General features: G+C 39.4%; 1 protein-coding gene across 1 annotated transcript; it reads left to right on the forward strand.

Moving 5' to 3' along the window:
- On the forward strand, positions 204–25,344 carry NMI (N-myc and STAT interactor). Its single transcript, XM_003359414.4, is given in 11 exon segments — positions 204–329; positions 423–548; positions 7,769–7,858; positions 9,103–9,142; positions 9,145–9,197; positions 11,475–11,637; positions 14,537–14,643; positions 14,731–14,917; positions 17,323–17,429; positions 24,084–24,237; positions 24,240–25,344. Coding segments are annotated over 9 exon segments (924 nt in total). The 5' UTR covers positions 204–329; positions 423–548; positions 7,769–7,774; the 3' UTR covers positions 24,269–25,344.

Below are 25,344 nucleotides of genomic sequence, written 5' to 3' on the forward strand. Positions count from 1 at the left end.
CTGGGAAGTTGCAAAAGAAATGCACAAAAGTGGACCTTGCTGGCTGCAAACACTTGTAGATTAAGGTTATAAAGACCAGCAAATTACAGGGAGAGTTATACCATCGTGTGAGAGACTCTCACTTTTGTTTTCTATCCACTTTTCCAAAAATACGTCCTGTAATACACATACAAAGGAGTGGTTTTTAAAACATGTTCTAAAATCAGCATCTAGGGAAACTACAGGAATACTCTAGGAAGAGATTCTCAAAACAAAAACAAAACCACCACGTTTTAAATATCGAAAGTGAAAATAAGTATAACTTAGTGACCAATCATTGGAGACAACAGGTTTGGCATTCGAGCAGTGGCTAGATTGAAAGGCATTATTTGAGTAGTTTACTTCTCTTTTAATTCATTCTTTCTTACTTTTTTTTTTTAAAGCATCAAATTGTTGAGCCCGAGGACACCCACTTGAAAAAGGTACAAGGTACTTCCGACCAGGCAGCCCCAGCGCGCAGCCAGGGAGTTTTCCGGAAGCGGGTCGCCGCGCTTGGCCGCCCGAGGCGGGTAAGTGGGCGCCTTGTTCCCCCGCTGCCGGGCTCTTCTTAGTCATGGGCTGGACGGGCCATGCGTGGCATCCCGGCGAGTTCTGCGGGGCCGGGGACCTCGTGGTGGGAGGAGGGTGGGGAATGCCGGGCCGAGAGCAGGCGTGGCGGGGCGGGGGTGGTGGCGGGGCGCGGGTGGTCAGCGGCTCTGCGGGACCCCTAGCCCCAGCCCCACCGCCGTGCTCCTGCGCAGCCCGCAGCCGGGGTCGCGGGGACCGCCCTGCAAGCGAGCGGACGCGCCTGCCCGGCCCACGAGGCCTTCTCTGTGCCGTACCGGCCTCTGACCCAGTTTCCTTTGCTTTGCTTCATTTCGGAAATTGAAACTTAACACGGTTTGTGTTTCCCCACTGTTCTTCTAGTGTCTCTGGAGATGGTTCTTCGGAAAAAGAATCCCTTAATGAGATTTACGCTCTTGGCAGGCTCAGGGTTTGGCAGTCGTGCCTCACTTTTACGAATACGCAGGGACTTTTAGAAAGAGACATCCACAAAAGAAGGCGGTGTTTCCTTGTCTATAAAACAAGCATAAGGTTTTTTTTTTTAATTATTTATATCATCATTAATCACCACCTCTGTTTCCCCTTCACCTCGTTCCTTTCTTTTTGCTGCCAGGCATGCGTGTGGGAAGATTTAATTCTATTAGGCCGGGCACCAGAGTGATACGAGTATATTAGGGAAATAGGTAATAAATTGGTGGAGGCGGTTTGTATTAGTTTTTTCATTCACTGCCATACATTCCTACGGACTTGAAGGCTTTAAGAGCCCTAAGTATATTCTATTAAAATTCTATACGTTAGATGTCCAGTTGGGGGTCCTTGGGTTAAAATCAAGGTGTCTGTAGGCTGCCTTCCCTTCTGGAGGCTAATGGGATGAATCTGCTTTCTTTCTCTCTTCCAGCTTCTTTAGATTGCTCACCTTCTTTGGCTCCGTCGTCTCTTTCTCTGTCTTCAGAGCCAGCAATGTTGCATCTCTGATCATTCTTCTCTTGTCACATTTCACTCAGATTCTGCTCTTCTGCTTTCCTCTTTCTCTTTGAAGAAGGACGCTGTGATTACATTTGTCCTCACCAAGAATCCAGGAAAATCTTTATATTTTAAATCTACCTGATTATCAACCTTCATTCAGTCAACAGCCTTAATTCTCCTTTGTAAGTAACCTAACATATTCACAGATTCTTGAGGTTAGGATATGGGCATCTTTAAGGGAAGCCATTATTCTGCCCACCATCTGATTGCATAAAAGAAAAACTATTCCCATTCATGCCAAGAGGGAAAGTATCCAGATGCTAGATATGCTGTAAGAAGTTTTGAGGATCTTATGTAGTAGACCATTTATATGAATTAAATATATTATCGAGAGCCTTTACTACAAGGTCTTAAGAGTATAGACCTAAAAAAAAAAAATGCAAATAATGTTACAGCTTCTGTTTTTTGGAAGCATAATAAGAGAACCTCATATACTTGGGATGTACTGAGCATAACAGATATCTGGATCAAGATATCACACAATTCTATAAATATTGAGTGTTTTCTGAGTGTGAACTTGTGCTCTGAATGGATACAAGGAGTGGACATGGTCCCTGTCCTTAAGGTCATGACACAGTCATGGACAATGATGCAGATGCACAAATAATTAAAGTTCCCCCAAAGAGGTAATAGGGAGAGAAGTAACGTCCTTTGGGGGAATCAGAAGAAGCTTCAAGAACTTGGGGGGGGGGTTGGGATGAATGTTGAATCTCAGGTGGAGATTAAGGTTGGGAGGGGAGAAAGGATGTGACACTGAGGGACAGGAAGGAGAAGAGAAACCCTTAGAGACATCAATGTGGTTAAGGGACTTAGTCCAGGAGTTGTATAAATGGACTAGGAAGACTGGGAAGTAAGTTGGGGTTAGATTGTGTACGACCTTGGGTGAACACTATTGTAAGGACTATGCAGTTGTTGATGCAATCAAGAGCTACTAATATATCTTTTAAATTATTTTATTTATTAAAGTTGTTTTATTTTTATTTTTTGGGGAGGGGAGGCCACAGGGGTTGAACTTGTGCCACAGCAGCAACCACTGCTGCGGTGAAAACGCAACGTCCTTAACCTGCTATGCCATGCGGGAACTCCCATCTTTTTAATTTATTTTGTTTTATTTTATTTTATTTTATTTTATTTTTTGTCTTTTTAGGGTCACACCCATGGCATATGGAGGTTCCCAGGCTAGGGGTCGAATTGAAGCTACAGCTCCCAGCCTATACCACAGCCACAGCAACTTGGAATCCTTAACCCACTGAGCGAGGCCAGGGATCGAACCTGCAACCTCATGGTAATTAGTCAGATTTGTTTCTGCTCCCCATCTTTTTTATTATTGAACCCTCTCAAATTTACAGAAAAGTTGCAAGTAACAACTTTTCTTTTTCCTGAGTTATTTGAGAGTAGGTTTTCAACTTTATGACCCATTGCCCTGGAATTCTGAATGTTTATTTCTACAGAAAAGATGTACAGTGGTCAAAATCAGGAAATTAATGTTGATACATTACTGCCACCTAATCTTTGGATCCAACTCAAATTTTGCAATTTGTCCCTATGATATCTTATATGAGAAAAGGACCCAGTTCAGAATTATGTGTTGTGTTTAGTTGTGATGTCTCTTTAAGTGTACTGTCTGGGACAGTTTCTCAGTCTTTCCTTGGCTTTCATGAACTTGACGCTTTTGAAGAGGACAGGCCAGTTAGTCTCTTGTTTCCTCATGTTTGGATTCAGATTATGCATCTTTTGCAGGAATATCATAAAAGTCATGCTGTGTTCTCAGTGTGCCTATCACCTATCAGATGATTTTGATGTATCTCATTATTTACTTTGATTACTTCATTATGATGGTGTCTGCCTGGCTTCTTCACGGTAAAGTTACTCTTTTTGCCCTTTGAAATTAGTAAGTGCTTTGTGGGGAAGTATTTCTTTTGTTTGTTTTTGTTTTGTTTTGGGAAGCTTTATTCATAGCAGCTCCAAACTGAAAACAACCAAATATCCATCAATAAGAGAATGGATAAACAAATTGTGATGATTCACTTTTTTATTACCACACAGCAATAAAAAGGAACAACCTACTAATACATGCAATAACATGGGAAAATCTCCAAAACATGCTAAGCTTAAAACTCTAGCACATGAAATTGGATTTTTCTGATCATTTTACAACTATAGATGTGATAAATTCATGTGAGTAATAAAAAATTTTTTTTTAAAAAACAACAAAAAAACTCTAGCACAATAGGGAATTATATCCAATCACTTGGGATAGACCATGATAGAAGATAATATGAGAAAAAGAATGTATATATATGTATGGCTGGGTCAGTTTGCTGTACAGCTGAAACTGGCACAACATTGTAGGTCAACTATACTTAAATACAAAAGTTTTAAAAAACTGCTAGCACATATAAAAGGGTACGTTCTAAATGACTCCACTTATATGAAGTTCAAGAACAGGTTGTTCCCTGTAAGGAAATTTTAACTCAATTAGAAAGAATCATTTACTGAGTACAAATAATGTTCCTGTAACTCTTTGGGTACTGTTCTAGTAACATTCCTAAGGAACTAGAGCATACTTCAGAGCACAAAACAAAATGTCAGCCCTCGCAGGTTTTTGTATTCTTGTAGGTCAGCTTGACATATTCAATGCAAAAAGGCAAGCAGATATTTATCCCCGCTGAAGGTGTTGCTCTCCTTCAAGGGCTTGTCAATGCCAGGACTGGTGAGTGCTCAAAATGCGTAACCAAGTAATTGGGATTGCACTGGAATTTGGTTAGCAGTACTTGTGGGTAAGTATTTTGAAACTAACCAAATGGTTCTTTCCTCACCAAAATATCTATGTATCTAAGATATCTATGTATCTATGTATCTCTCTATCTATCTAGCTACACTGGTGTGGACTCACAGTTCTCCATTTTACTCAGTGAATCATTGTTTATTTTTATGCTTCATTGATTCCCAGATTTGGCCAGTGAGAACCTTATTAAGCTGGACTCTAAGCTCTTGTGACATATCCTCATCATTCTTCGAGCACTTCTTGTGTTCCGGCATCATAAATGCTTATCTTGTGCTTTCCTGTCCCAGTTCTAGAATCAGCCATTTCTCTGAATAGCCTTGGTTCCTGGCAGCTGAGAATAGTATTAGAAACCAAATTCTGGTGCTTGATGTGCTCATTGCTATTGTCTTTGTTTCCAGGCCCTTTTAGCAGATAGGACTAGGGAATATGACACCCACCCCCAGCCTCCTGCCACACACACACAAACTTCGTGTGTGTGTGTGTGTGTGTGTGTGTGTGTGTGTGTGTGTGTATTTTGGTTTTTTTAGGACCGGACCCAAGGCATATTCAACCCCACCATTCCCAGGCTAGGGGTTGAATTGGAGCTGCAGCTTCAGACCTACACCTCAGGCACAACAACGCCGGATCCTTAACCCATTGAACAGGGCCAGGGATCAAACCCACATTCTCATAGATATTAGTTACATTCATTACTGCTGAGCCACAAAGGGAACTCCTTAAATCTATATTTAAATGTTTGTACTTTTCTATCAATTTATCAGAAATAAGGAGATTATACTGCTATCTCCAGTTTCGATCCATAGCATTCATTCTATTTTTCTCCCTTTCTGTATTTACAATCATCTTACCTGAGAGTGAAAAAGTTGGCTCTTATTATCCCCCATATATTTACTTACTTGATAAATCCTGTTTATGTACCTTTGGCCATTGGGAGCTGCAGGCTCATCTTGGATATTTCCTGTCCCAGCAGTGTAGTCAGGCTCAAAGGAGCCCTAGTCCTTTTACTGGAGAATAGATTAGAAACTAAGATCTGCCCCACATTGGTAACCCCCATCTTTAAGAGATAGAACCTCTATAGGACAGTGGGGGCGGGGGGACTCTTCTTCCCCTCCCAGCTGTCCTGGGAGCTATTTGCTTTCCTGTAATAAAGACTTTGCTTGCTTGCAAAAAGAAAAAGAAAAAGAAACCAAGATCTGGGTGCTACATGACTGCTTCTTTTTTTTCCAGTCTTATTGAGAAATAATGGACATGCACCACTGTATAAGCATGATGATTTACAGCATGATGGTTTGACTCACACATATTATGAAATGATCACCATAGTAGGTTCAGCTAACATCTGTCTTGTCATATAGCTATAATAAAAAGAAAAGACAAAAAAAGAAAAAAAATTCTCCTTGTAATGAGAACACCTAGGATTTACTCTCTTAACAACTTCCCTGCAGATCATATAGTAATGTTAGCTATAATCATCATGTTATAGGTGACAGCCCTACTACTTATGACTAGAAATTTGTTCCTTTTGACTACCTTCCTCCAATTCTCCCTCCTATTACCCTCTGACTCTGGTAACTACAAATAGTAAGTGAAATAATACAGTATTTTTCTTTTTTTGATCTAACTAATTTAACTTAGCATAATGCTATGAAGGTCCTTCCATGTTGCAAATGGTAGAATTTCCTTTTTTTTTTTTTTTTTTTTTTGGTCTTTTTGCCATTTCTTGGGCTGCTCCCGTGGCATATATGGAGGTTCCCAGGCTAGGGGTCTAATCGGAGCTGTAGCTGCCAGCCTACGCCAGAGCCACAGCAACGCGGGATCTGAGCCCCGTCTGCGACCTACACCACGGCTCATGGCAACGCCAGATCCTTAACCCACTGAGCAAGGGCAGGGATCGAACCCACAACCTCATGGTTCCTAATCGGATTTGTTAACCACTGCGCCGCGACAGGAACTCCAAATTTCCTAATTTTTTAATGGCTGAATAATGTAATATATTAACATTATATATATCATTATATTTACTATGTAATATAATTATTACATTATAATAATATAATGTTATATATTATATTTACTATATGATTATTATAATTGTTAGTGTTATATAATAATATAATTTTTATAATTGTATTTTTGTGTTATTTTATATAATTATAATTACTTTATATAATTACATATTATTATATTATTATATAATTATATTACCTAAGTGTTGGTGTGCGTGTATATATATTTATGTACACACACACCACCACTTCCTTATCCATTCATCCATTGGTGGACACTTAGGTTATTTCCATGTGCCTTATTGCCTGTACTCATATTTGAAGAGAATGCTGCTTCAGTCAGAGGTTATTGGAAATAAAGGAGGAGTTCCCATCATGGTTCAGCAGAAACGAGTCTGACTAGTATCCCTGAAGATGCGGATTCGATCCCTGGCCTTGTTCAGTGGGCTGAGGATCCAGCGTTGCTGTGAGCTATGGTGTAGGTGGCAGACATGGCTCGGTCTGGCATTGCTGTGGCTGTGGTGTAGGACAGTGGCTACAGCTCTGATCAGATCCCTAGCTTGGGAACCTCCGTATACCTCAGGTATGGCCCTAAAAGACAAAAAAAAAAGAAAAGAAAAAAAGAAAGAAAAAGAAAAAAAAGAAAAGTAAAGGAGTAATTTTTTTCCTGTCCAAGTATGGTCTCAGGGGCAGGGTTTGTGAAATCTCCAGGTAAGAACCCCAGTACACATAGAGGAAGTGTGTTTGGAGGTCTTTTTACTCCAGTTACAGTTGGGGACTGTAATAGGGAAAATTAAATATTTAAATAAAAACCTTAGAAAATCTAGGAGTTCTCACTGTGGTGCAGTGGGATTGGCAGCGTCTCTGCAGCACCGGCATGCGTGTTCGATCCCTAGCCCAACACAGTGGGTTAAAGGATCTGGTGTTGCCACAGCTTTTGGCATGGGTCACACCCGAAGCTGGGATATGATCCCTGGCCCGGGAACTCCTTATGCCATGGGGTGGCAAAAAAGAGAGGAAAAACAAAAAACCTTTGAAAAAGTCTAGAAGACCAAAATAATAATCCTTTAAAATGGAGCAATAATTGATTGAGATGTGAACTACAAAGGAATATTAACACTCATCATTTTATATTACAGTGTTAAAGAGCAAAGGATTTTTAGAACCCTTTTATATATTTATAGATGTGAAAATTATTTGAAATATACTTTGTATATAAGCCACATAATAATAAAGACTTGGATGATAGGAAAAAAGATAGAGCAAAGAAGAGATGTTTCTTCCATAAGAGAACAAAAGTTATTTTTTCTTCTTGAATTTATGTGTTTATACTATTTTTAAATTATTTGTTTTTTTATAATATTAGGGAATCATGGCAACGGATGAAAAGGAAAAAAAACAAGATCTTAAGGAGGAATGGCCAGCTGAAGAAGTTATGAAAGATGAACAAAACCAGGTAAAAAGGGAAAAATACTAAGTACTATTAAAAATTAATTTATATAAGGAGTCCCTGTTGTGGCACAGTGGAAACGAATCTGACTAGGAACCATGAGGTTGCGGGTTCGATCCTTGACCTTGCTCAGTGGGTTAAGGATCTGGTGTTGCCATGAGCTGTGGTGTAGGTTGCAGATGCAGCTCGGATCTGGCATTGCTGTGGCTGTGGTGTAGGCCAGCAGCTGTAGCTCTGGTTAGACCCCTAGCCTGGGAACCTCCATATGCCATGGGTGCGGCCCTTAAAAAAAAAAAAAAAATTATGAGATTTCTGCTGTGGTGCAGTGGGTTAAGGATCTAATGTTGTCTCTGAGGCTGCAAGGGTTCAATCCCCAGCCTGGTGCAGTGAAGCTTCCAATATTACCACAGCTGTGCTGATGTAGGTCATAGCTGCAGCTCAGATTTGATCCCCAGCTGGGAAATTCCATATACTGTGGGTACTACTGAAAAAGAAAAAAGAAAATTAGCTTATCTCTAAGTTTTGCAGCAAGACATGTTTTATATGTCTTTCTCCAACATTAACTTGAATTTAGGAGAATACTAGGGTTTTCAAAATATTTTTACTTCCGTTATTCACGAGTTACAAGAAGAATCATGTTTCTCTTCTTTCTCTTATATAGCTTACAACATTAGCTGCTTTTTCCTTCCTTTCTCATTTCTTTGATTTGCACCTAGAAGATAAGAGCTTAGCAATTATCTGATCAGGCCCAAGGGGGAATGGAGGCTCAGGTAACTCAAATCACTTACCCAAAGCCATCTGTCTGGCATGTCAAGGCAGCTATACTATGGGAACCACAGCAAAATGATTTTTTAAAAAATTGCCCCAGCCTACTATAAGTGCAATTTAGAAGTCATGTTCTGGTCACAAATAGCCAAGGAGTTCATAGAGCACTGACCTAAGATTTAGAAGATACGTGTCTCAGTCATTGCCCTACCACAAACATTTCTCTGATTTTGGTTTGGTGTTTAAGGTGGTTTCCTTGTGTGTATAATGGAGATAATAATCCTTGGCAATGATAGGAAAATCTGACAGGTGATGATATAAAACCTTCAACAATTTATTATTCATGTGATCAGATTTACTTTGAGACTGTCAGTGTCTTTCTTTGCCTTGTTCAGAGTGAGAGAAATTTTGCTTCTTTCGAGTTCATTTAGAAAAATTAGGTCAGGGCTGTTTAAATTTTTGGTGTTATTTTGTTTTATTTTTAGAAATTAATTGATGAACTTGAAAAGGAAAATATTCAGTTAAAGAAGAGCTCCAAAAACTTGAAGCTGAGTTACAAGAGACCACCACAAACTCCCAGGTACCCCTTTAATTATTTTGTGTATCACATTTTTAACAGATTTCATTTTTCAGAAAAAGCAATTTAATTATACAGAATTCATTTCTAAAACATTATGGTCATCTGTGGCACCATTTGTAGCATTCCAAACTGAAAACCCAACTGTTCCTCCAAAGTAGAATGAATTAATAAATTGGGGTGTATTTGCACAATGGAATACTACACAGCAATGAGAATGAACAAACTACAATTACATGCAATAACGTGGATGAATTTCATAAACACAATATTGAGCCAAAAAAGGTAAAAGCAGGCATAACATGCTTCCATGTAAATAGAGCACAAAAGAAGGATGTTAGATGTTAGTATGGTGGTTACTAGAGGCAGGTGAAGGGGACCCAAGAGGGCCTCTGGGATGTTGGTCTTGTTCTGATTATTGATTTGGGTGCTGGTCGCAGATGTGTGATCACTTTGGAAAACTGCCTCTTGTTTATGCTAATGCATATTTGAATATTCACGTATATGTTAATACAAAAACCAAAAAAATGATGGTCATTATCAATCACTTTTGGATCAGATTCCTGGTCTTCTCACTAAGTTCTTTCATTGTTCTCCTCGTCCAAGTAATTTAAGTGAGTTTCACTTAAAAAAAAAAAAAAAGTTGGATGAATATCTTCACCATTTAAATTCTCTCTTAAGTTTTCCTGTGTTGAATTAGACATAACTTTTATTCCTTTTTTCTTCATAACAGTTCACACTGTTAAAAAATACTTACTTTAAACAATTTAAATACTAAAAGCATTGTCACTTTTTGTTTCTGTAATGGGGGATAGGGTATTGAATATCAGAAAATGAGGTTTCCTGTGTTTGTGAGACTTAGAGAAGTCTCTGTTAAGATTCTGTTTACTTCTCAGACTGGAGCCAGAAATATTGAGACCTGCAATTCAAAGGGCCTTGGGAACCCAGTCAGCTCAGTTGATCTACTTTAGAGAGGACTGAAACTGGGGTCCAGAGAGCATAAGTGAATTGCCCTCTGCCACAGTGTGCCCGAGACTAGAAGCAGGAACTCTCACTGTCACTCCAGAAAGCTCCTGACATCTCAGGGTATACTGGCTATTTCTACATTATTGGGAAACACTCTGCGAAACAACATTGCTGATCATTTTGAAATCAGACTTTTGGAATCAGAAATTCTACGAAAGTTACATGTAGAGATGTAGAATAAATATCAGATTAGATCAAATGACTCATTGGATATTTCTAATCTCGTTGCAACTTTTGCTTTCAACATATAGAATAACCTTGGGAAATAGAAATCCAAAAGCTAACTCATGGAGTTCCTATTGTGAGTTGCAGTGGCTAACGAATCTAACTAGGAACCATGAGGTTGCAGGTTCAATCCCTGGCCTCGCTCAGTGGTTTAAGGATCCAGAGTTGCCGTGAGCTTTAGTGTAGGTTGCAGACTCGGCTCGGATCCCACATTGCTGTGGCTCTGGTGTAGGCCGGCGGCTACAGCTCTGATTAGAACCCTAGCCTGGGAACCTCCATATGTGGCGGATGTGGCCCTAGAAAAGACCAAAAAAAAAAAGGAAAAAGAAAAAAAGACAAAACCTGACTCTTTGTGCATTTATGTGTAGTTGTTATGTGTCTGTTAATCTCAGTGAGTCTAAGCAGCTAAGTACAACCACTTAACTTCATCTTCCACACTACCAATCTTGTTGATAGTGTCCTTTCACATTTTTATAAACCCAAGTTTTGGTAAAGGTTAAGAAGTTGGTGGATGGCAGGTGTTTAAATGTGATGAGTTTAAGTCACTGAATTCAAGAGTCTTTCCTTTGGATAAAATGATCTGAGTTTGCTGTCAAAATAACTGTACTATACACTTCATTCTATTTCATACCTCTGGCAGTGACGGGAAACATACTGTGTGATGATTCACTTGTGAGATAGCCTATTATGGGCACCGTTGCTTAAAAGCTACTTTTCTACAGAAAAGATGTAGGCTTTAGAATCAAACACCAGACAATATTGACCAGTTTAAACATTGATTAGAAAAAATAAGAGATTACGTACTTACAGTTTCATCTGTGAAATAATACGAAAGGATCAGCATCTGACTATATGACTGAGTACTTACCTGGAAAATTCCCAGGATATTAAATAAAACCATACTCAGTATTCTGTGGGGTTCTGAAGTCAATGGAGAGTGAATTATTGGATGATCAAATCACATTATTATTGGAAGGACTTAGGTTATTTCTTGTCTTGATTTTAATCGCACATTTCTGTTTGAATTAGATTCACGAGGATATTCCTGAAACAAAGATAAAGTTCACATCCTTAGAGAATCCTGAGAGTGACAGACAGTTTTCAAATATCTCCTATTCATGTCAAGTGAGCTCAAAAGTCCCTTATGAGCTACAAAAAGGACAAGCACTTATCACCTTTGAAAAAGAAGAAGGTATGACTATTGTTCAAAAATTGGATGGTGTAACCTCTGGAAAACACTGCGACTTTCCAAGAGTTTTCATAGATGCTTAATGATTGCTTTACAGTTTTTCCATCTATCATTCCATCTCATCCTCCTAGCAACACCCTGAGGTAGGTATAATTATCCCCTTTTCACAGATGAGAAAACTGACTCTGAGATGTTAAGTGACTTAAAATGATCACTCATTCAGAACATGATGACTCTGGGACTCAAGGCCAGGTATTGTGATGTCCAATAGGAGCATCTTTCCCCTTCACCTGCTCCCTGTAAATGATAATACCGGGAATAATGTTTCAAGCTAACAGAGCTCTACACACTTCTCAAGAGGGGTCTCATAGACATTATCTCATTTTGTATTCAGATGACTCTGTAAAGCAATAGGATAGGAGAGTTACACAATGGAATGTATTCGCACAATGGAATACTATACAGCAATGAGTTCTCTTAGCTCTATTTTTGTTTTAGAGCTAAGAGAATGTGTTCTCAAGTGTTTGAGTGATTTACCTAAGGGCATAAGGCCTGTGAATAGAAGGAGCTCTGGAGTCAGAAATTCAGGTGAGATCTGATGTTTGCTGTGTCCGCCCTGGTGTGGGACCCTCTTGAGAGCTGGGGGCACCTAATGAGAAGCACCTGGCTTTGAGCAGCAGCTTTGCCCCTTTCCCAAAGTGTGATTTGGGTTGGGTTCTTTATAAATCTCAGATTTATTTTATGATAGGCTTTGTGGCAGTACTTACCTCGTGGAGTTGCTTTGAGTAGTAAATGAGAAATGTTGGAAAATACTTAGTGCAGTGTCTGTACTCATAACACTTAATAAATGTTAGCTGTCATTGTTCCATATTAGGATTTTTTTTTTTTTTGAGGGGGGTTGCTGCACCTGCAGCATATGGAAGTTTCCAGGCTAGGGATTGAATAGAGCTGCAGGTGCGAGCCTACACACAGCCACAGCGACACCAGCTCCGAGCCATATCTACCACCTATGCTGCAGCCTGCAGTAACATTGCATTCTTAACCAAGTGAGCAAGGCCAAGGATCAAACCGCATCCTATGGATATGATTCAGGTTCTTAACCACTGAGCCACAATGGGAACTTCCACATTAGGAATTTTTCAGATAAGGAAACAGAAGCTTATATAAGATAAGGAACTTGCTCAAGGTCAATACAAGTGATAAATTGCAGAGCTGAGAGCCAAACCTTTAGTACCCTTGTGTTTTCTCCTGGATCAGCATTCCTCTGAGGCAGGCCACCATCTGGGCCTTTATTCTCATCTTTGTAGAGTAAATTCAAGTTTGGTGGTCTTCACAAGCCCTTTGGTACTCAGATTCTGGAAATCTATGATTATGACTCCGGTCTCCTGAGGCCTGGTTTGTTGCTATAGCTTGAAAATCAGTGTTAAAAAGAAGGCCTTCTGGCAGGTCAGTGTTGCACATACTCTTTGTCCACCCTGGGTCCACCCCTGCAGCTGAGGGAAGAGTGGGGAGCCGTGTTGGCAGCTGGCAGTGGTAATTGGGTTACACTGAAGGATGGATTTGGGAAGCAAGGATTCTGCATAGGAACTGCCTTGGGAACGCCAGGATTAGGATTTTCTTCAGAAACAGCTGCATCCCTGCTTCCACCCTTGTCATGACTCTGAGGTCCTATTCTTCTAGGACACCTTTGGGCTTCTGTGCAATTAGACAGGAGTTGGCTTTTGACAGAGTCACAAAAGTTGAAACGCAAGCGGTCCCTCTCAGCTACATCAGATCACTGCGTCAAGTTTGAGGGGCAGGGGGTGGGGATTGGGAGGGAAAGATCATCATCTAAGTATTAGTTGATATTCTCTGCTGTTGTGCCTATTGTCATGAACCAAAAAAAATGTTATATAATTCAAGTTATAGAGTCATATCATGGTACGGCGAGTCTGAATTCCCACATGACAGTGCCCTGTTTTCTAACCCCGTTTCTGTCTTTCTGTGGTGTGCTATCTGGTTGTCATAAACACATTCAAGGTTTATAAGACCGGGAGTGGGCATCTCTTGTCTTCATGACAAATTGGAGTAAACAGCTCCAAATATCAACAACTGAAGTGTTATAAACTCTCATGTCACACAAAAATAAACACACACCTACATGCATTTTAAACTAACATATAGTTGCTGTTGGATTTCTAATGATTTTTGGCATAATTATATTACTGAGCTTCTTCCATTTGCATGGATAAATTAGACTTGATAGTTTTGTGATCAGTATTTCAAAGCTATTGACTTTTTAATGAATGATCTCAAGAGCATTTTCAGGAAAGTAAAATTCGTCATTAAATATGACCCCCGCATCCAGCCCCTGCAAAAGGCTCATTCTTTGATATTCAGGCCTATGCAGTCTTTGTTATGTAATCCTTAGTAAAGACAGGGACAAGAAGAAATGTTTATTTCTATGGTACATATAACATATTAAGGAGGAATGAAAATGATAAATAAGATTGTCAGAATAACACTGACCTATGAAAGTTTTTCCAGCTTACTCACATGCAAGAAATTTCTGGCTGTGCTTTAATACATGGGGGGAATTTGCTGATAATTCTGTCAACAGTGGAAAGGAAGGGCATGTTGTGGTACTGAAATATATGAATTTCTGAAGAATTATCAGACTTACCTCTTGAGAGGTCAATCTAGAACTTGAGAATTTCTGCACTGTAATTTTTGCTGATGTATTTTGACATGAACATATCCTATATAGTGGCAAGACCATTATCACTTAGAAATCCTATGAAAAATTTAAAAATTAGATTCTTTAAAATGAAAGAAAATTTAAAATATTCAGAATAATTTGTTGTTAAACCGAACATGGAAAAGTGTACTGAAATATTGGAAATATTCCCAAATTATTTTCCAGTTGCCCAAAATGTGATCAGAATGGAGAGCCATCACGTGCAGATGCAGGGTGTCAAGGTGAAGGTTATGGCCAAGCCGGTTTCATTAAAGTCTGGAGTCAGATTCCAGGTAACACGGTGATTAAAGCTTTTTAGAATTCTGCTAAACACGGGTACTTTTCTTATCTGTATTTCTGAATGTGAAATGATTTCCCAGGTTCACGTAGAAGTGTCTAAAATGAAGATCAACGTTACTGAAATTCCTGATGAACTGCCTGAAAGTCAGATGAGAGATAAGCTAGAACTGAGTTTTTCTAAGTCCCGCTACGGAGGTGGAGAAGTGGAGAGCGTGGAGTATGACAGGCAGGCCCGGAACGCTGTCGTCACATTTGTGGAAAGTGGAGGTATTCACGCGCTGGGAAAGTTAAACAGAACTCTAACATTCAGATTGTGTTCTGCTGTGTCTGAAAGTATTCCTTTTCTCCGTCTCTTATTTGGAATGGTATTAGGCAGCATCAAGACAGGATTTTGTTTAAAACTTTATATAATGGTAGAGTCCTGAGAATGATTTCTTTGAATGCTGCTGAGGTTGGTGATTATAAATAACAAGTCCCTGTCGCGGCTCAGAGGAAACGAATCTGACCTGCATCTGTGAGGCCGCAGTTTCCATCCCTGGCTTGCTCAGTGGGTTAAGGATCCAGAGTTGCAGTGAGCTGTGGTGTAGGTCACAGACGTGGCCCAGATCCCGTGTTGCTGTGGCTGCGGTGGTGTAGGCCAGCAGCTACAGCTCTGATTCGACCCCTAGCCAGGGACTCTCCGTATGCTGTGAGTGTGGCCCTAAAAAGACCAAAACAAGCAAACAAACAAAAACCAAAAACCTTCAAGTCCCTACGTCTTAGTGCAGTCTTATCAGGCGCCAGGCATGGGCCAGATGCTTTAGATATGTATCTCCTCTGATCCAAAGCACAACTCTGGGAGTTCCTTTCCTGGCGTGTCGCAGTGGAAATGAATCCAAGAACCATGAGGTTGCTGGTTAAATCCCTGGCCTCACTCAGTGGGTTAAGGACCCAGCCTTGCTGTGAGCTGTGGTGTAGGTCGAAGATCCAGCTTGGATCTGGTGTGGCTGTGAAGCAGGCTGGCATCTGTAGCTCCGATTTGACCCCTAGCCTGGGAACCTCCATATGCCCTGAGGTGCGGCCCTAAAAAAGCCAAAAACAAAACAAAACAAAACAAAAAAGCAAAGCACCACTCTGGATATGTTATATACCGTTCTATTGATGAGGAAACTGAGGTTTAGGCAAGGTAAGTAGCCTACCCAAGATCATACAGTGGATGTGTGGAAGAGGAGTGTTTTAAAATGTATATAGGGAGTTCCTGTCGTGGCGCAGTGGGTTAAAAATCCGGCATTGCCACAGCTGTGGTGGGGCCCAACTGCAGCATGGGTTCAATCCCTCCCCCAGGAACTTCCATGTGCCTCAGTGCAGCCAAAAAAGTAAATAAAGTAAAATAGAATAAAAGTATAAAACTGTCTCTTCCATCCCACTTATTGTGATTGACAAGGGTCTCTTAGGTGGAGGGAATTGATTGCAGGAAGTCAAGGGGGTGAGTAGAACAGCTATTCCCTTTTTAGGCAGAAATGGACTTTTTATCAAATCATCTTAGGAAGGTTTACATTCTTATGATTAAAATAGAAATTCTGCTTTTGGTAATATGTTCAAGTGATTTTCAGTGTAAAAATCTCTTGCTCTAGTTGATCTAGTTCTTAAGGCTTCTCCTGGGTTTGCACATATGATAGAAATCCATTTTAAAATGTTGGCTGATAGGTTTTTTCATAATAAAATATATCTTTTAAAATAAAATTAGAATAATAGAGAACAACATTAATTTAATAAACATAGAGACATTTCTCTAACTTTCCAAACTTCCCTTTTTATTTATGGTTAGTTGAGTATCTTTCCACATTTTTTTGGAATTGCTAGAAAATACGGTAATTCTATGTTTAATGTTTTGAGGGAGCACCATACTGTTTTCCACAGTGGCCCTCTCCACCCATATTGCTGATTCAAGGTGGACTGGTATGAGGAGGAAAAAAACAGTGAGTGGACATTCTTAAGAACTGTTTCTGTTAAACACTATGCAGTCTTGACACATCACCTTTTTCTCTCCAGGAGAAAAATGTGGCTGTGAATAAATCTGATTATTTTTTGTGTTGGAGAAAATGTATGAATTTTTTGTTATTTGCCTTCACTTTCTCTAGATGACATTCAACATCCCCCATCTTTGATGAACATCATTAGGAGTTCCCTGGTAGCTCAATAGTTTAGGGATATGGCATTGTCACCGCTGTGGCTCAGGTTGCTGCTGTGGCTCAGGTTGCTGCTGTGGCTCAGGTTCAGTTTCTGGCTAGAGAACTTCTGCATACCATGAGAGAGTATTCTAATTGTAGTTTTCATGTGTATGTCTTGAGAGATTGGGCAATACTAGACCGCATTAGGATCGCTGGGTTACTTTTTGCAGATGGTTATCGCATTTTATGTAGCTCGAGTTAGGTCTATCTGAGGACATTGCAGCCCACTGTACATTGATTGATAGCTCAAAAAACATCCAGCTATTTAAATTTCATTATCCTTTAGCCTTATATTTTTCAAAATTATGTATTGTGAAGTCTTTAAGTTGGACCGTAGGGTTTCTTAAAAATTAATCACTTAAGTCACTGTTTATTGTGATATTCTGTTTGAAGGAAGTTTTAACTTTGGTTAAAATGATTATGATATAAGAAATAAAATAACATTTCAAAATTGACTTCCAGTTGCTGACAGAATTTTGAAAATGAAAGACTACGCTCTTTATATAAATGAAAACTGCCATAGAGTTATGGTGGCTCCATTCATGGAAACACATTTGGAAAAATTTCAGGTAAAGTCATTTCTTTTCTTCCATTTTGGGAGCTTACTGCCTGCCCCTCCCAACACGCACAAAAAATAAAAAGGTATGAGTTTTGTTACTTTTTGAATCTTATTATTATGGGGTATCAAAATAGTATCTTCATATCTGCTTGGTGTGGAATGAATTTATCTTGTTAAAGAATATTTTAATATAAAACCATACCTTATTTAGTTTACTGTACACTTGTTTTTTTAAAAAAAAACTGAAGTCATTTGGCTTATGGCACAGTATTTTTGTATGTGGAGACATAGATACATTTTTCTCATGTGTCAGCTATCATTAGGCATCAAAAATGACTCTTCCTGCTCCTTTTCTCTGAACTCATTGTCTTTAGTCCAAACCTGCTCCTTCCTTTGTTCCTACTCAAGTATTAAATGGCATCACTATCTACCCAGTCCACCATCCTGAAAGCTCTGTAATTTTGGCTTTGCCTCACCTCCAACACTCATTTGGTTACTCAATCCTGTCACTTCCACCTCTGACTACCTCTCTAATTGGTCTTTCTGTCTGTAGAGTTCTTTCCTTTCCTCTATTTGTCACAATGCCACCAGGTCATTTTTCTGAAACTCAGATCTGACTAACATTCTCTTGCTTGAAAAATCTTCCTGAAGCCCCTTGTCACTCCTAAGATAACATCCAAAATATTAAGCAGAACTGGTAAGATATAAAGTTTTGCAATTCAAAACTCTTAGGAAACCTTTCTTTTTTTTTCATTTTTTTATTACTCAAATGAATTTATCACATCTGTAGTTGTATAATGATCATAACAATCTGATTTCACAGGACTTCCATCCCACAGCCCAAGCACATCCCCCCACCCCCCAAACTGTCTCCTCCAGAGACCATAAGTTTTTCAATGTCTGTGAGTCAGCATCTGTTCTACAAATGAGTTCAGTCTGTCCTTTTTCCAGATTCCACATGTCAGTGAAAGCATTTGATGTTGGTGTCTCATTGTATGGTTGACTTCACTTAGCGTGATAGTTTCTAGGTCCATCCATGTTGCTAAAAATGCTGGTATTTCATTCTTTTTGATGGCTGAGTAATATTCCATTGTGTGAACTTACCACATCTTCTGGATCCACTCCTCTGTTGATGGACATTTAGGTTGTTTCCATGTCTTGGCTATTGTAAATAGTGCTGCAATGAACATTGGAGTACATGTGTCTTTGCGAGTCGTGGTTTTCTCTGGATAGATGCCAGGAGTGGGATTGCTGGGTCAATGGTAGTTCTATGTTTAGTTTTCTGAGGAATCTCCATACTGCTTCCACAGTGGTTGCACCAATTTACAATCCACCAACAGTGTACTAGGGTTCCTTTTTCTCCAGACCCTCTCCAGCACTTATTGTTTGTAGACTTTTTGATGATGGCCATTCTGGCTGGTGTAAGGTGGACCTCAGGTGGTTTTGATGTGCATTTCTCTAATAATGAGTGACGTTGAACCTCTTTTCATGTGTCTTTTGGCCATCTGTATGTCTTCTTTGGAGAACTGTCTGTTTAGATCTTCTGCCCATTTTTTGATGGGGTTGTTTGTTTTGTTGGTATGGAGCTGCAGAAGGTGTTTGTAAATATTGGAGATTAATCCCTTGTCAGTCGATTCACTTGCAAAGATTTTCTCCCATTCTGTGGGTTGTCTTTTTGTGTTGTTTAGGGTTTCCTTTGCTGTGCAGAAACTTTGAAGTTTGAGTAGGTCCCATTTGTTTATTTTTCTTTTTATTGTCAATACTCTGATAGGTGGATTGGAGAAGATGTTGCTGTCGTTTATGTCAGAGAGTGTATGGCCTATGTTTTCCTCTAGGAGTTTTATAGTGTCTGGTCGTATATCTAGGTCTTTCATCCATTTAGAGTTTATTTTTGTGTATGGTGTTAGGGAGTGTTCTAATTTCTTTCTTTTCCATGTGGCCGTCCAGTTTTCCCAGCACCACTTATTGAACAAGCTGTCCTTTCTCCATTGTATAGTCTTGCTTCCTTTGTCATAGATTAGTTGGCTGTATGTGTATGGATTTAATTCTGGGCTTTCTATCCTGTTCCACTGATCTATATGTCTATCTTTGTGCCAGTACCATGCAGTTTTGATGACTGTTGTTTGTAGTGTAGTCTGAAGTCCAGGAGCCTGATTCCTCCAGCTCCATTTTTCTTTTTCAGGATGTCTTTGGCTATTCTGGGTTGTTTGTGCTTCCAAACAAACTTTAAAATATTTTGTTCAAGTTCTGTGAAAAATGTCCTTGGTAATTTGATAGGGATTGCATTGAATCTGTAGATTCCTTGGGTAGTATAGTCATTTTGATAATATTAACTCTTCCAATCCATGAGCATGGTATATTTTTCCATCTATTTGTGTCATCTTTGATTTCTTTCATCAGTGGCTTGTAGTTTTCAGAGTACAGGTCTTTTGTCTCTTTAGGTAGGTTTACTCCTAGGTATTTTATTCTTTTGGATGCGATGGTAAACAGGATTGCTTCACTAATTTCCTTTTCTGCTTTTTCATTGTTAGTATATAGAAACGCTATCGACTTCTGTGTATTGATTTTGTATCCTGCAACTTTGCCAAATTCGTGGATAAGCTCTAACAGTTTTCTGGTAGAGTCTTTAGGATTCTCTAGGTATAGTATCATGTCATCTGCAAATAGCGATAGTTTTACTTCTTCCTTTCCAATTTGGATTCCTTTTATTTCTTTTACTTCTCTGATTACTGTGGCTAGGACTTCCAGAACTATGTTGAAGAGTAGTGGCGAGAGCGGACATCCTTGTCTTGTTCCTGATCTCAGTGGGAATTCTTTCAGTTTTTCACCATTGGAATGACGTTTGATGTAGGTTTGTCATATATGGCCTTTATCATGTTGAGGTAGGTTCCTGTTATGCCCACTTTCTGAAGGTTTTTTATCAGAAATAGGTGTTGGATTTTGTCAAAGGCTTTTTCCATGTCTATTGAGAGGATCATATGGTTTTTATTCTTCAGTTTGTAATGTGGTGTATCACACTGATGGATTTGCGGATATTGAAGAACCCTTGCATCCCTGGGATAAATCCCACTTGATCATGATGTACAATCCTTTTAATGTATTGTTGGATGTGGTTTGCTAGTATTTTGTTGAGGATTTTTGCATTGATGTTCATCAGTGATATTGGCCTGTAGTTTTCTTTTTTTGTGGAGTCTTTGTCTGGTTTTGGTAGCAGGGTGATGGTGGCCTCATAAAATGAGTTTGGGAGTATCCCTTCCTCTGCAATTTTTTGAAATAGTTTCAGAAGGAGAGGTGTTAGCTCTTCTCTAAATGTTTGTAGAATTTGCCTGTGAAGCCATCTGGTCCTGGACTTTTGTTTGTGGAAGTCTTTTAATCACAGTTTCAATTTCAGAACTTGTGATTGGTCCATTCATCTTTTCTACTTCATCTTGGTTTAGTCTTGGAAGATTGTACTTTTCTAAGAATTTGTCCATTTCTTCTAGGTTTTTCATTTTATTGGCATATAGTTGCATATAATATTCTCTTATGTTCCTTTGTATTTCTGTGGTGTCCGTTGTTACTTCTTTTTCATTTCTAATTTTATTGATTAGAGTCCTCTCTCTTTTTTGCTTGATAAGTCTGGCTAGGGGTTTATCAATTTTGTTGATCTTTCAAGGAACCAACTTTTCGTTTCATTGATCTTTTCTATGGTTTTCTTTGTTTCTATTTCATTGATTTCTGCTCTGATCTTTATGATTTCTTTCCTTCAACTACTTTAGATCTTGTCTGTTCTTCTCTCTCAAGCTGCTTTAGATGTAAAGTTAGCTTGTTTATTTGGGCTTTTTCTTGTTTCCTGAGGCGGGCTTGTATTGCTGTAACCTTTCCTCTTAGAATGGCTTTTGCATCCTATAGGTTTTGGAGTGTTGTATCTTCGTTGTCATTTGCTTCTAGGTATTTTTTAATTTCCTCTTTGATTTCTTCAGTGATCCATTGGTTGTTTAGTAGCATGTTGTTAGTCTCCACGTGTTTGTGTTTTTTGCAGTTTTTTTCTTGTTGATTTCCAGTCGTATAGCATTGTGGTCAGAAAAGATGCTTGATATGATTTCAATTTTCTTAAAGTTACTGAGGTTGGATTTGTAGCCCAGAATATGGTCAATCTTAGAGAATGTTCCATGTGCACTTGAGAAGAACGTGTATTCTGTTGCTTTTGGATGAAATGTCCTATAAATATCTATTAAGTCCATCTGGTTTAATGCTTCATTCAGGGCCTGTGTTTCCTTATTGATTTTTTGTCTGGTTGATCTATCCATTGCTGTAAGTGGGGTGTTAAATCCCCCACTATGATTGTGTTATTGTCAATTTCTACTTTTAAGGTTGTTAGCAGTTGCCTTATATATTGTGGTGAAACTGTGTTGGGCACGTAGATATTTAAAATTGTTATAACATCTTCTTGGATTGATCCTTTGATCATTATGTAATGTCCTGCTTTGTCCCTAAAATATTCTTCATTTTAAAGTCTATTTTGTCTGATATGAGTATTGCTACTCCAGCTTTCTTTTGATCCCCGTTTGCATGAAATATTTTCTTCCATCCTCTCACTTTCAATTTGTATGTGTCCCTAGAAGTGAAGTGGGTCTCTTCAAGACAGCATATGTATGGGTCTTGTTTTTGTATCCATTCAGCCAGTCTATGTCTTTTGGTTGGGGCGTTTAGTCCATTCACATTTAAGGTGATTATTGATATGTATGTTCTTATTGCCATTTTATTAATTACTTTGGATTTGTTTTTGTTGATCTTTTCCTTTCCTTCTTCTCTTGTTCTTTTCTGCCTATAGAAGTTCCTTTAGTATTTGTTTAGTGTTGTTGAATTCTCTCAGCTTTTGCTTATCTGTGAGGGTTTTGATTTCTCCTTCAAATCTGAATGAGAGCCTTGCTGGGTAGAGTAATCTTGGTTGGAGGTTTTTTCCTTTCATCACGTTGAGTATATCATGCCACTCCCTTCTGGACTGCAGAGTTTCTGTTGAAAAAGATGCTGATAGCCTTATGGGGTTCCCTTGTATGTTACTTGTTTCTTTTCCCTAGCTGCTTTCAAGATTTTCTCTTTGTCTTTAATTTTGGTCAGTTTCATTAGTATGTATCTCGGTGTATTCCTCCTTGGGTTTATTTTGTATGGTACTCGTTGTGCTTCCCGGATTTGAGTGAGTGGTTCTTTCCCCATATGAGGGAAGTTTTCGGCTATTATCTCTTGGAATATTTTTTCTGTCTCCTTCTCTCTCTCTTCTCCTTCTGGCACCCCTATAATATGGATGTTGGTGCGTTTCACATTGTCCCAGAGTTCTCTGAGACTCTCTTCATTTGTTTTCAATCTTTTTTCTCTTTTCTGTTCTGTATCTGCAATTTCCACTAATCTGTCCTCTACCTTGCTTATTCGTTCTTCTGCCTCCTGTATTCTGCTGTTAGCTGCTTCTAGTGAATTTTTATTTCAGTTATTGTATTTTGCATCTCTTCTTGTTTAACTTGTATATCTTGTATCTCTTTGGTCAGTGTTTCCTGTAAGTTATCCATCTTTGCCTCCAGTTTATTTCCAATGTCTCATATCTTCTTCAGCATCAACAATCTAAAGTCTTTTTCCTGGAGGCTGAGAATCTCCTCATGGCTTAGCTGTTTTTCTGGGGTTTTTCCTTTCTCCTCATCTGAGTTATAGTTCTCTGTCTTTTCATTTTTATAGGTTTTTGGTGTGGTGACCTTTTTACAGATAATAGAGTTGTAGCCTCTCTTACTTCTGGTGTCTGTGCCCCTTGTGGCTGAAGTCAGTATGGGGGCTTGCTGTAGGCTTCCTGATGGGTGGGGCTGATGCCTGCCCACTGGTAGGTGGAGCTGATTCCTATCCCTCTGGTGGGCGGGAGGCAACTGTGTGCCTGAGGGTCTTTAGGTAGCCTGTTTACTGAGGGGTGGGGCTGTGATCTCACCTGGATTGTTGTTTGCCCTGGGGCATCTCAGCAGCTGGCTGACAGGTAGGGCCAGATTTTCCCAAAATGGCCACCTCCAGAGAAAGGCATGGCTGCTGAATATTCCTGAGCTTTGCCTTCAATGTCCTTCCCTCAGAACAAGCCACATTCACCCCTGTTTTCCCAGGATGTCATCCAATAACTGCAGTCAGTTTTGACCCAGATTCCCTTGGAGACTTTGCTTTGCCCTGGGACCAGTGCACGTGAAAGTCTGTGTGCACCTTTTAAGAATGGGGTCTCCGTTTCCCCCAGTCCCGTGGAGCTCTTGCGCAGAAGCCCCACTGGCCTTCAATGCTGATGCTCTGGGGCTCTTACTCCCTGTGCCAGATCCCCACACGTGAGAGCTTGAAGTGTGGCTCAGAACTCGCACTCTGTAGGTGAGTCTCTGTGAACCAGTTAGTTTTCAGTCTATGGAGCTTCCCACCCTGGAGCTATGGGGTGTTTATAACTGAAATTGCCCCTCCTACCTCTTGATGTGTCCTCCTCTTTTTCTTTGGAGGAGGGTATGTTTTTTAAGGTTTCGGTCCATTTGGGTCATGATTGCTCAGCCTTTAGTTGTGAATTTTGTTGTTTTTTAGGAGAGAAGTTGAGCTCCAGTCCTTCTATTCCGCCATCTTAATCCCATCTGTGCCGGATCCTAGGAAATCTTTCTATTTATCTTTTTATTTTCCTTCTTAGGTATTTTCAGGAGTATCTAAGAAGACAGTGCTTCTGAGTGGACTGGAAGACCTTCAGATAACAGATGAAGAAACTGTGGAGGATTTCATTAGCATTCACTTTCAGCGGGAGAAGAATGGAGGTGGAGAAGTCGAGGTGGTCAGATGTTCCCTCGGCAACCTCACATAGTATACTTTGAAGAATAGAATCTTGGAACCTTATGAAAATTAGAGCTTCTAAACCAAATAACTGTCAGTGCTTGACAAAAATGAATATTTTTTTCCTTAAAGGAATGAGAAATTTAATTCTTTAGTGTTCCATTATTCTTATATACAAAATACACTTCTATACAAAACACATTTCTATGCAAAATGTATTTCTATGTTTTTGAATTCTTTTTTTCCAACTGTGCTGCATGTTGACAAATCCAGAAAGGGCACCGTATTAAAAACAATTTTGTTCGTGAATGTGAATAGGTGCCATGCCGATGGAAACTAACCATAAGGGATCCAATTGTTTGCCTGCCATGTTGGCTCATTCTGTCATGGTCTTGTGGGCCAATTCTCTTTTGGCTCCAGGTCCACCAATATGCAGACTTGACTCTTAGCATTTCCCCAAAGAAATTTTGATTCTGTAGACTTTATTGAATTTTTAAGGGACTTCAAGAACAATACTCTTCACTTTGCCCAGCATTTCATTCCACATCTTCTAAGCTATTTCTCAGAGCCAAATGTGGTCTTTTTCTTGAACTTTCCTTCACCCAGAGTGCCAAGTGTACCCCAGTTCCTTTCAAGACATGCCCTTTCCAAATTGAACTTGTAAAGACCAGAATTTTCTTTTACACTTACAATAGAAAGAGTCAGTTTAAGGGATTGAAAACCTTGGAATAAAGATAGAGGTGAGTGCAAACTAGTGGCTCTTCACACATCTTGCCGATGATGATGGATAAATGCCTAAAGGTAAAAACGCTATACCTGCCTGTTAGGGGTTTAAAATTTAGTTGGAGAGGGACTGCATTTATTAGCATCCCATTGTTTTTAACTTGCAGAAACTTTAAGTGGTAAAAGTCAAGGTTCCTATCAGAGAAGCTGAAGTTCTCTTTGGTAGGAACTTTTGGATAGTTTTTATCCTAATACAGTATGTTTCATGAAGCGCCAAAAACAGAGTTGAATTCATATTAAAATGCTGGCAGAAATGAAATACTTTTAGAAGAGATTCTAAACCTAAACCTATCCAATGCTGCCTGCCATCTAAAATAAATAAAGGGAAAAGCTAAAGAAAA

Source organism: Sus scrofa, chromosome 15 (genome assembly GCF_000003025.6).
Source record: "Sus scrofa isolate TJ Tabasco breed Duroc chromosome 15, Sscrofa11.1, whole genome shotgun sequence".
NCBI classification, from domain to species: domain Eukaryota; kingdom Metazoa; phylum Chordata; class Mammalia; order Artiodactyla; family Suidae; genus Sus; species Sus scrofa.